This window comes from Ahaetulla prasina, chromosome 2 (genome assembly GCF_028640845.1).
Source record: "Ahaetulla prasina isolate Xishuangbanna chromosome 2, ASM2864084v1, whole genome shotgun sequence".
NCBI lineage: Eukaryota > Metazoa > Chordata > Lepidosauria > Squamata > Colubridae > Ahaetulla > Ahaetulla prasina.
The window spans coordinates 59,708,949-59,721,932 of NC_080540.1; the positions used below are offsets into that span (position 1 = coordinate 59,708,949).

General features: G+C 38.3%; 1 protein-coding gene across 2 annotated transcripts in view; it reads right to left on the bottom strand.

Annotated features, from left to right (window-relative positions):
- The window catches only part of CHCHD6 (coiled-coil-helix-coiled-coil-helix domain containing 6), a 297,977-nt gene that overhangs the window by 116,841 nt on the left and 168,152 nt on the right, over positions 1-12,984 (bottom strand). For both annotated transcript variants that reach the window (XM_058169863.1, XM_058169862.1), the window contains one exon: positions 9,536-9,606. In XM_058169863.1, coding sequence (XP_058025846.1) covers positions 9,536-9,606 — 71 coding nt within the window. The remainder of the gene's footprint in view (positions 1-9,535; positions 9,607-12,984) is intronic.

Here is a 12,984-nt window from a genome sequence, read left to right on the forward strand (position 1 = left end):
ATTCCTTCAAATAATTATCAATATCCCTATTCAATATATTATCTTTAAGATATAAATTTGTATAATATTCTAAAAAAGCTTTTTTAATTTTATCCTGTTGATATCTCTCTTTGCCTTTATATTCTATTTTTTCTATAGTACGTTGTTTTGTCTTTTCCTTAAAGTGTATGCTAACCACCTACCAGGTCTATTTGCATTACAAAAGTATTATGTTTGGCATATTGTATATTTGTTGCCACCTGATCAGCCATTATCATATTAAATTGATTCTGTAGTAACTTTATTGCATCTTTAAGTTTTTGATCATGTGGATTATGTATTAATAATTGTTGTTTCTTATAAATTTCCTCTTCTAAATACCTACGCTGTCTTTGTTGCTTATTTCTCTGTCTATTATTAAGATATATTAATACACCTCTCATAAAAGCTTTACTGGAGTCCCAAACCATTTCTATCGATGTTTCATTATTCAAATTATAATCAAAAAATTCTTTCATCTGCTTTTTACATTGATTTACATTATCCTGATATCTAAACAAATTTTCATTTAATCTCCAAGTTCTTCTACCCTCTTTTCCATATTGCAATTCCATCCAAACAGGACTATGATCAGACAAACATCTTGGAAATATCTTAGTTTTCTTCACCCTAAAAAGCAAATCATTAGAAATTAAAATAAAATCAATACGTGAGAAGGATTGATGCCTATCAGAGAAAAAGTATAGTCTCTTTCCTCCAAATTCCAGTCTCCATACATCTCTTAACTCAAAATCTTCTATCATATCAAAAAGGATTTAGGCAGCTTTGCATGTGCAGGTATCTTCTTGGAAGAAATTCTCTTGTCCTTTCGTGTATCTATTACTCCATTCCAATCTCCCAATATAATACGATTTATAATCCCATAGATCAACTTATCATATAACATTCTATAAAATTTTTCTTGTTGCTGATTGGGTGCATATATACCAAGCAAGAGAGTCCTTTTGTTTCTATTGTAAGTTCAATAGCAATATATCTTCCGTGAATATCTGCCTCTATTAACTTGGCTGGTATATCTTTTCTCAAATAAACCACTATGCCATGTTTTTCTCCAAAGCTGAAGCAACAAAATGTTTACCTAACTTTGAGTTTATTAGGTACTTTTGATCTGATAATTTATTATGCGTTTCTTGTAAGCAAATAACATCATTTTAAATTGTTTCAAATAATGAAATATTTTCTTCTCTTCTGAGCTGAGTTCAAACCATTGACATTCCAAGTCAAGATTTTATTTGCCATTACTGGGCTGCTGAAGCCTTTGAGCAATCAACTGAAGATCGTCCTCCCGTATCTTGACGTGCTCCTCCACCGCTTCTGTAGCAGAATCCTGAACTTTACTTTGAGTTTGTTGCTCCTTTTCTTTACGCTTAAGGGCTCCCCTCGTCAGTCTTTGTTCTTGTGGTTGTTCCTCTGATGGTAACATCACTGGAATCACCTCAGCTTCCACACCCATTTGAGTCTCTTGAATTCTTTTTTCTATTATTTCTATTTCAAATTTCAGCACTGTAGAAAGAAAATCTTTGGCCTTAAGCACTGTGTCAATACGATATCTCCTTCCTTGATAATACACTGTCAAGCCAACTGGAACCTCCCATCTAAATTGAATCTGGTATTTCTTAAGTTCTTGTGTGAAAAATGTAAAGTCCTTTCTATCCCTTAACATCTTGGGAGGAATCTCTTTCAAAACCTTCAACTCCTGTTCCCCTATTTTCAAGTTTTTCTGAAAAGCAACTTGCAAAATTTGATTCCTCACTGTTCTTTTCAAAAAATAAACCACAATGTCTCTAGGAAGTTTCTTTTGCCTAGCAATCCAAGAATTAACTCTATAAAATTTTGTCAATTTGATAAGCAACCTCTTGTGGATCAAGTTCAATAAATTCAGCCAGAGCTTCTGATAAAAAATTTTTTAAATCTTCCCCTTTCTCCTCATTCAAACCCCTAATTCTCAGAGCTCCTTCCATCATTCTATACTGCATCACCACCACTTGATCTTCATTTTTATCCAATTTGATTTGCATTCCCCATTCTATTTTCTATTTGTTGATTTGACTGAACAATTTCTTGCACCTCCTCCTCCACCACCTCCAGTCTTTTGCCAAACCTTGAAAAGCCATCAAGATATCTTCTCTTATTTTTTATTATTCTCTTTTATTTCTTCTCTTATTTTCTCATTATTATCCATAATCTCCTTAAACCTTTCTTCAGACACTTTCCTTGCTCTTTAATCAGATCTTCTAAAGCTGGTTCAGAACCCTTCTGCCCCCAGTCTTAGGTGGTTTAGTAGCCATTTCAGTTTTAAAATTCACAAAATATAAGTCTAGAAACTTCTCTTTTCCCTTTAAGTATAGGAGTGCTCAGTTCACTTCATTAAAATCCACACATAACATTTCTTATCTTCTTAGTTGCACAGACTGTTTGAAATTCCATTCGTCACTTTCACTCCCGTTCAGGCGCCATCTTTAAGAGTCAATTAAAACAAAGGAAAAAAAGTTTCTCTTTTTTAAAAGGTAGAAGTCAGGAAATCAAAAATACTTGCAATCCAATAATTGTCCGCTGGCACTCATTCCGTCTGCTTAAAGAAATCCATGAAGATAAGACAATTAGCAGAGATGGACACTTTCTTCTTTTCCTGCTTTTGCAGGCACACACTGAAGTCGGAGCATGGCAGGAATATTTATGGGACCCATCGACCCTTCGGGGCTCTGCTTAATTAAAACAAAGCCTCTGGGGAGGTCTACCAACATTTCCCTGCTGCTCTTATCTTTTCCCTTTCATCCAGGGAAAAAGATTAAAGCCGGCTTTTCCTGGCTTTTACGATGTTCAGTGCGGAGCCCCTTTAATTAGGGGCTCAGCGAAGAGGTGGAGCCACCGGAAGCCACCAACCTCTCATTTCTTGACTGGCAAAATCTATTCTCATCCTGTATCACTACTGAAGACCACTACAGAGTTTTCCTACTTGAAATCAATAGAGTCATTAAACTCTACGTACCACAAACTACCACAAAAATCAAGAAACACAAATTACCCATTTCAATAAAAAAGCTTCAATCCAAAAAAAATCCCTTTGGAGAAAAAACAAAAAGGAACATGTAGCAAATTTCAAAAACCGATACAGAGATATATGCAACCAAATTACCACACCAAGCAAGAAGAAGACCTTCTGCGCACAAATTCCAATCGTGCTTTTTATAATTTTGTGAACAACAAACTTAATGACTCGAGATCTATTCCACCACTAAAAGAATCTAATGGCAAAGAAAATAATGATGAAAGAGTTAAAGCAAAGCTCTTTAACACATTCTTCGGCTCAGTCTTTGTTAACAGTAATGGCTCATACCCAACATTCCCCAACCGCACCAACAACGACCTAACACATATAGATTTCACTGAAGAAAATGTTGAAAAAGCTCTTCGCAAACTGAAACATCCCTATCTATAGGACCTGATGGACTATGTGCATACTTCTTAAAAAAGCTTTCCATTAATATAGCAGAACACCTAAGCATAATCTTTGGAAAAGCCTTCACGACCAGTTCCCTTCCCAAACTTTGGTCACTAGCCACGGTCATCCCAGTCTTCAAAAAAGGAGACCCCAGCTTAGTTGAAAATTACAGACCAATCTCTCTATGCTGTGTCACCTGTAAAGTTATGGAATCTATTATCAACCAATCCATTATCCTCTACCTAGAAACAAACAATCTACTCTCTAATAAACAATTTGGTTTCAGAAAAAAATTATCATGTAACTTACAACTTCTTCACTGCAAAAACATATGGACTACAAATCTTGATCAAGGCAAAACAATAGATGCAATTTACATAGACTTCTGTAAAGGTTTTGACTCAGTGGTACATGACAAACTTCTCCTAAAACTAAAATCCTACGGCATCTCCGGACACCTCCATAATTGGCTATCAGCGTTCCTGTCAAACAGATAACAAGTGGTCAAAATAGGCAGTGCCCTATCAAATCCTGTTCCTGTCAATAGCGGCGTTCCCCAAGGACCAACACTCTTCATATTATACATTAATGATCTCTGTGACCATATTAAAAGTAATTGTGTTCTTTTCGCTGATGATGTCAAACTATTTAACACTACCAACAATACATCTACCCTTCAAAAAGACCTTGACTTTGTGTCAGAATGGTCAAAAACTTGGCAACTCCAAATCTCAACCAGCAAATGCTCTGTCTTACACATTGGAAAAAAGAATCCAAACACTAAATACAAACTCGATGGACATTACCTTACAGATGACCCCCACCCTGTCAAAGACCTTGGAGTTTTCATATCCAATGATCTAAGTGCCAAAGCCCACTGCAACTACATCGCAAAAAAGGCTTTAAGAGTTGTAAACCTAATCTGACGTAGCTTCTTCTCCAGAAACACTACACTACTTACCAGAGTTTATAAAACATTTGCTAGACCAATTCTTGAATACAGCTCGCCTGTCTGGAACCCACACCACATTTCAGACATCAATACAATTGAACGTGTCCAGAAATATTTTACAAGAAGATTTCTCCATTCCTCTAAATACAACAAAATACCTTATGCCACCAGACTTGAAATCTTGGGTTTAGAAAACTTAGAACTCCGCTGCCGTCGACAGGACCTGTGTTTAACTCATAGAATCATCTATTGCAATGTCCTTCCTGTTAAAGACTAATTCAGCTTCAATCACAACAATACAAGAGCAAACAATAGATTTAAACTTAATGTTAACCACTTCAATCTTGATTGCAGAAAATGTGACTTCTTTAACAGAGTTGTTAATGCTTAGAACACACTACCTGACTCTGTGGTCTCTTCTGAAAATCCCCAAAGCTTTAACCAAAAACTGTCTACTATTGACCTCACCCCATGATGATCTAGACTTCACAACTATTCTTGGATTATCAGCAATAAAGGAGACGATAGCTGAAAGGATGCCAAATGAAAGGTCAGACCTGCTCTCTCTTCTTCCAGAATACAAGATGTGGAATAATGGATTTAAAGTTTCAATTGAATGTTAGAAAGAACTTCCTAAGAATACGAGTAGTTTGACAATGATAGCAATTACATCTGTCTGGAATGTTTTAATTTGGATTCATGTGCTGTGCCAGGTATTGGACTTGATGGCCTAAGTGGCCTCTCCCAGTTCTATGATTCGACTCAATCATCAAGAAGTTAGAAGTGTATTATTTATATACACTTCTTGCCTTTCTAGTGAAGCATTCAAGGCAACTTAACAATTATTAAAATACTGAAGTTCATGTTTGAAAATTACATTTAGTAATAAAAGCAGTCAACAATTGAATCCTGACAAAAGACAGGTATCTTTATGGATTTTCTAAATATAGGGGCAGAAGAACTGACTGTCTCAGGGAGTGCATTCCAAAGCCTGAGAATGATGCAGAAAGCCATGTCTTGTGTTCCAGATGAATGAGCCTCTGACAGCTCACAAGGGCTTTGTCTACAGAACTTACTGGCCTTACAGCTTCCGATCAGAAGACAATCCATCTGATAATCAGATCCAAAGTTATTTAGAATTTTAAATAATGCCTAGAAAGGAACTGGCAACCAGAGCGGATCTCCATATTTTTGCACTAGTTAGTGGCCAGAGAATTTTGTTCCAGTTGCAACCCTTCAAGGCTAGGGCCACATAAAGCACTTTGTAATACCAAAAATGGGATGTATGCAGGCTACTTAAGCAACCATACAATGGTTATTTTTTACATACTTGGGACTCTACTATTTAATTTATAATAAACTATGACAATGATTTAGATTTCTTGAAGCACCTATCAAGCTCACTGTACCCTCTGCCCAAGAAGAAAGGCACTTTATATCACGAGGTCTTCAACATTTTAACTACAGTTAAAATAAAACAAAATTGGCCTAAATTCAGTCCCATTTTTCTCCCAGAGTGCAGCTACAAACCCTTGGGGTTTTTTTCTCCCATTTGTCAAACCTCTTTCCTATTTGAGTGAGTGATTCCCTTTGGTTATTGAAGAGCAATCAGCAGTCCATTAAACAATACACACAAATTAAACTTTAATTCGTTTTGCTTCTGGGGGTGTTTTATTTGCTTTTGTTTGCATGTTGCTCTTTTGGTTGACTTTCCTTTTTACTAGAAGTGGAAGAGAATTTCAGCCCTTGGATACTCCAAGGCTGAGTGTCACAGAGATTGATCCTTTTCCATGAAGCACTGGGGGAAATGATGTGTCAGTTAGGGATGACATGTGTTAGCCCCATCAAATAAATCAGACTGGGTCACCAAGTCCATAGGAAGCCCAAAACTACTTTTATTAAAAATGGCTATAACAGAATCCTATAAGTTTGATTGGGTTTATTCTCCTATGAATTATTCTAAACTTCTTCGATATATTTTCAGTCTGTTGTAGACTTAAGATACCTCTCATCACTTTAGTAACGGATCTTGCATATCTCTATCAACATCATCTTCCTTACTTTCTACAACATGTCGTCAGTGTGCTGTACATCACATAGATAGATGATAATGTACAAGTTGTATATCACTACTTAGGGACAAGCTGCAAATGCTGTGGTAGGAGACACACTGGGTGAGCTGGAGGGAGGAATCAAACAGGGAATTAGTCTGGAGTCCCTATGAGGGCACAAGAGGGAAAAGTCTGATCCCTTTGAATGCCATTGAACCTTATCTAGTCACCCAGGTGGCAAATTGTCAATCTGAGAAGATTCCTGAGTATATTCTTGAACAATAACAGCAACAGCACTTAGACTTATATAGTGCTTTACAGCCATCCCTAAGTGATTTAGAGAAATGGCATATTGCCCCCCAAAATCTGGGTCCTCATTTTACTGACCTCGGAAGGTTGAAAGGCTGAGTCAACCTTCAGTCAGTCAGGACTGAACTGCTGGCAGTCAGCAGAATTAGCCTGCAATACTGCATTCCAATCACCATTACCATGGTTCTTTGTTGTTTGAGTTCAAAAGCTAATTGAACTCTTCACGAATGGGTCTGATAGCTGTGGATGTCTTGAATCTGACACTGTAAAAATCAGTGTTATCTAACATTAGCTTCAATAGTTGCTCTCAATGGAGCTGCAATAAAGGGGCCGTGGTGGCTCAGGCTGTAAGATAGCCTGTTATTAAAACACAGCAGCCTGCAATTACTGCAGGTTCTAGTCCCACCAAGCCCAAGGTTGACTCAGCCTTTCATCCTTTATAAGGTAGGTAAAATGAGGACCCAGATTGTTGGGGGGGGCAATAAGTTGACTTTGTAAATATACAAATAGAATGAGACTATTGCCTTACACACTGTAAGCCGCCCTGAGTCTTCGGAGAAGGGCGGGATATAATGTAAATAAATAAATAAAAAATTTCCCAAGAGCTGCACTGTGACTTGGGGATCCTTTTGGAGTCATATCTCCTGCTGGAACTAGTACACTGTTATAGCCATACCTAAACTGAGATGTCTTTACAACTGGATCTCCCCCGCCCCGCCCCGCCCCCCCCCCCAATGGAGCTGCCTTTGAAGTTCACTCAGAAGTTGCAACTAATGCAAATTGTGATGCTCAGACTGCATTGATTACAGGTAGGCTTCCAGAATCCATTCAAAATGCTGGTTATGTATGAAGCCTTGTATGGCATGACATTGGGATACATCAAGGATAGTATTCCCAAGTATGATTCTCTTTATGTTGTCCAATCATCTAGAGCAGTGGTTCTCAACCTTTATAGTGCTGCGACCCCTTTAATACAATTCCCCACGATGTGGCAACCCCTTTAATACAATTCCCCACGATGTGGCAACCCCAAACATAAAATTATTTTCATTTTGAATTTATCGCGCCTGAAGCCGTATTGGCTAGCGATCTGAACTGCTTGCGATTGCCTTGAGGACGGAGGCATTAAAGCGGAGACTCCTCCCCTATTAAGTTTATTGCGCCTGAAGCCAGATTAGGCTAGCGATTGGGAGTGATTGCAGCTGGCTTGAGAGGGAGACATCAGAGCAAAGATTTCTCTCTTTTTTAATTCATCGCGCCTGAAGCTGAATTCGGTTAGCGATTTGAAGAGCCTGCAGCTGGCTTGTGGAGTCAATCATTGGTGTGCGATTCTCTGACTCGCAAGTATACTTCCCATATTTCCGATGGTCTTAGGCGACCCCTGGCAAATCGTCATTCAACCCCCAACAGGGTCCTGACCCAGAGGTTGAGAACCGCTGATCTAGAGAGAGCTTGCTAGAGATCCCATACCAAGTTGAATTCAAAGGAACCAGGATCAGAAAAATGTCTTTTCAAGTAGCCTTGCATTGTATGGATCAGATTGTCCCTGGGGATATCATTTAGATGCTACTAAACCACAGAACTGTTTTGGCTGATTCTAATTGCAGAATCACCAAGAATCATAGATAAACAGACTTAATCCTTAGCCATATAAATCCATCTACATTACAAATTCCAAATGTGCAATCTGGGCCATTGTCTGAGGTCTCAGAATTACTGCATGCATCAAGTCATTTTTTATTTTTTATTTTTTGCAATAATGTAATAATACATAGGGAAAAAAATAAGTTACGTGGGGCATGGATCTCTCAATTTGCAGGGACACTCCATAAGAAGGCAACACTGTTTCCTGCCCGTTTCAATGGGTGAATAACTTGGAGTAGAGCAAAGTAAATTGATGGAGAGTAAAAGTAAAGATGCCAGTTTTCTGGCAAACCAGAACAACAAAAAACACACATACATAGCAGTAGAGTAACCACACACTTAGCACAGCTCCTCATTTAAGTATTACCACAGTTAGGGCTAGGGCTAGGGCTAGGGCTAGGGCTAGGGCTAGGGCTAGGGCTAGGGCTAGGGCTAGGGCTAGGGCTAGGGCTTGCTATTCCGTACCTGCCTGCTTGCTCAGCTCTTAATCTGCACTCTGGAGATGTAGTTTTTTCTCGTTCTAAAGTTGTAACAAGGAAAGGATGAGACAGTAGAGGTGATGAGAGAAATAGGCAAGGAAGAAGGAGCAGCCAGTGGCTGGGGCGGTGATGATCTTTTGCCCTTGCCCTCTCAGGGTGTCTCAAGCAGAAGGGAGGCCTCACATAAGGGTTACTGTAGTATCCACAAGGCTAGGGCAGGGCAGGGTAATAACCTGGGATCAGTCTGGTAGGAATGGGTTGACAGATACATTTGCCTTGAGTTTCAATGCTATTTCCTTATGGGGTTTCTTGCATTTTTTTCTATAGAGACATTGGTTTCACTACTCTTAGAGACTTTTACATGACTGTATCAAGAAAACTAAGATAATGGCATCCAGCCCTCCCAATGCCTGGCAGATAGATGGGGAAGAAATGGAGGTAATGACAGATTTTATTTTCCTGGGCTCCAAGATCACCGCAGATGGGGACTGCAGCCAAGAAATTAAAAGACGCTTGCTCCTGGGGAGGAAAGCTATGGCAAATCTAGACAGCATACTGAAAAAGAGAGACATCACCCTATGTATCAAAGATACCACAAAAATAAGGATTATTTTTTTACCTGATTTGATCTTCTGCATTGGTGACTGCCTCATTGTATTGATCCAAAGTCAACTTGTAGATTTCAGAATTCTGAAAATGATCAGAGGTAGCATTCAGCATAAAAGAAAAACAGTATCTTAAGCGACCCAATCATACAGAACAAGCCTTAAAATGCTAAGGAGAATTGGACTTTGGGCAATCAGTATACATTAAGGCAACCACTAGCATTTCCAATGATTGCTTGTGATAGCTGGGGCTGTTTGAAGTGGCAGCCCAAGCTCATCTGGAAGGTACCAGATTAAAGAAATATGCAGGAAAGCACCAGAAATATACAATCTTAGGGAAATTAAAGATTCTCTAATTTTCATTACAGCCAACGGAGCCATACTTTTTATAGCGAGGACAAGAAGCAAATTAGCAATCTCCCCTTAACTAAAATAAACCCATGCAATACCTGGGCAATAAAAACAATTAATTAGGATTATGCAAATCCTTCATTCTTAGGAAAAATGTAAAACTAAGTGGTTCAGCATGTATTCACACACAGTTAAACAGACAGGAACGGAACAGATTTTGAAGCAATTGCAACCCCCTGACAAAAGACCTGCCTACTTTGTTTTAAAAAGATGTGATTTGCATGAGTCTGTTGTGAAACACATATTTGGAAAGATTGAACTGTCCTACCTTCCTAGGACATGTGCTTCATATTTGGGAGATTAGCAATATGATAGGTGCAATATAACTAATAATTTATAGTTATTGTCAAAGAGCAGAGTAAGTAAATCAAAAGCAGCAACGAAAGCACTAATTCTAGCAAGTGATTCTTTCATATTTTATTCCAATTAATTTGCAGTCACTGAGCAAAATTTCCTTCTTTGATTTACTTCTTCTCTCTTTTTGTAGTACTTGGAAAAAGAAAAGTTGAATGCAAAATGTTTACTTTTTCTGCCTACCTACAGCCTCTTAGCAGAAATGTTTGCATTTTTATCCTTTTTTTCTATTATTTGTTTTTACAGAATTGATCAACAAACAGGCTTGTTATATTCCTTCCATTCTAGCTACATGGAAATGTTATTGTTAGATGTATTTTTATATATTCTAGAAAGAAATCACAACAGGTAATTGTTTTCATAGATTTTACTTTTTTAAAAAAAAGGTCTCTCAGGAGTTAGCAAGCTGCAGATGAAGCCTTGCCTCAAAATGGATTTTGATAGAAAGTTGCTGTGGGATTAATCTGTTTTATGTGGCATAATGGTAACTTTTACATTGCTTTGGAGACTTCATACACACGCGTAGCCATACACTCATGACAAGAGTGTGTAGTTCACATATTTTAATGGCACCCTTTATTCACCGTCCTGCAACTCCCTGCCATCTCTTCCTTGCCTCTGTAAAGCCCAAAGACCTATACTCTATTAATTAAAACTGTCATTAAAAATTAAATATTGTGAATAAGTAGGTGTGAGCATTATCTCCATGGGTTTCGTATGTCACACTGTTTCTCCAATTACTTCTCAAGCAATTTTCATATTTCATAGCGTCTGATTTCTCACAGGACCTAGATTTGCATGATCAGAAATATGACAAAAAGAACGAAGAGAGGCAAGTGCTGAAAGTAACAAAATGAAACATTTTCCTGGGATACAGAAGGAATCTATCTCATCAGATACCATTAGCTAGCAATAAGCAAGCAATAAAACAGCAACAGGGAGGGAAAGCAAGAACAAACATGTTATAGTTCAACTTTAGCATGAACTTCATGCTAAAGATGTAACCTATCTAAAAAAAGACTAACCACCACCCCCACACGCATACACCTCATAACAAAGATAAGAAATGCAGCTAGCAGACAAAATATTCTCAAGCAAGGATATAATTTTAAATAGTTGCAGAAAAAACTCTGACTATAAAAAAGGGAATAAGTCAGCATAGCACTCAAGAGATAAGAATGTCAAAAGTGCAGGGAAGTCTAAGTTTAACCATCACGTTTCTCCTTCCTCTTTCCACTAGGTGCCTTTCATTGGCATTAACAATGGCCCTGAAATACCAAATGCAACACAAATAATGAAAAATCAATAAAAGTGGTAATTCAAAAATTAGACAGGTGTTAATAGGTTTGTTACTGGTTTTTAAAAAAAACACCTCTAAGCACCATACATTGTGAGTTTCAGTGCCCACATTCCTTTTCTGACTGATTGCCTTCCACCTCCTCCTAGCTGTGCCATAACCTTTTGGCTGAACTGATGCTAGCAACAGCAGTGCTATACTTGCACTAACCAGGCACCGATTATCTCACACATCCCAGAACAACCTGAGTAGGAAAATGGCATGAGTCACTGAGAGGGGAAAGAAATGAGTAGGAGATGGGAGGAAAAAGGTCCAGAGGATGTGGAAGGGAAATATTATTGTTCCAAATTATAAAGATAATAAACCATAACAAGACTCTGAAAATAGAGAAGCAAGTCCTTACAGAGGCAGCATGAAAGAAAGAGAGTAAAAACTGACAAGTTTATTTATTTATTTAATAAATTTATATAGCTCCCAACTCACCCCCTAGGTGACTTCATGGACTCCAAATTCCCATCAGTTGAAGGGAATAAGACACAAGCCAAGAATGAAAAGAGGTGAATTTTTTTTTTTTAAATATGATGTGTAAGAATATTTAGATGTCATATGGTAGGTAGATAAGAAAATACACCCCCTCCAAATAAAGGTTGAATCCTTTGATCAGTAAATTCAGATTGAAATGGAAGAGTTTCAGTGGAAGACTGGAGATTGCTCCAGGGGCAATACTTGTACTTTACTTCAGGTAAGCTGAATTGTACTCCTACTAGAAGGAAATTATTGTATTTATTTATTTATTTTTATTTTTATTAGATTTTTATACCGCCCTTCTCCCAAAGGACTCAGGGCGGTGTACAGCCAAAAGATAAAAACCCAACATATATACAATTAAAACAAAAATTTAAAACAGAGCATAATTACAAAAGTGGCCGACATTAAAATTTAAAATTTAAAACCCTAAAATAATAAAACCCCATTAAAATTTAATAAAACTGTTAAGCCAGTCCCGCTTGAATAAATAAGTGTGTTTTCAGCTCACGGCGAAAGGTCCGAAGGTCAGGCACTTGGCGTAAGCCAGGGGGAAGTTCGTTCCAGAGCGTAGGAGCTCCAACAGAGAAGGCCCTGCTCCTGGGGGCCGCCAGCCGACATTGTTTGGCGGACGGCACCCTGAGAAGACCCTCTCTGTGTGAGCGTATGGATCAGTGGGAGGCATGAGGTAACAGCAGGCGGTCCCATAAGTACCCGGGTCCTAAGCCATGGAGCGCTTTAAAGGTGATAACCAAAATCTTAAAGCGTACCCGAAAGACCACAGGAAGCCAGTGCAGACTGCGTAGCAGTGGTGTTACATGGGAGCAACGAGTGGCTCCCGTTACTACTCGCGCAGCTGCATTCTGGACTAACTGC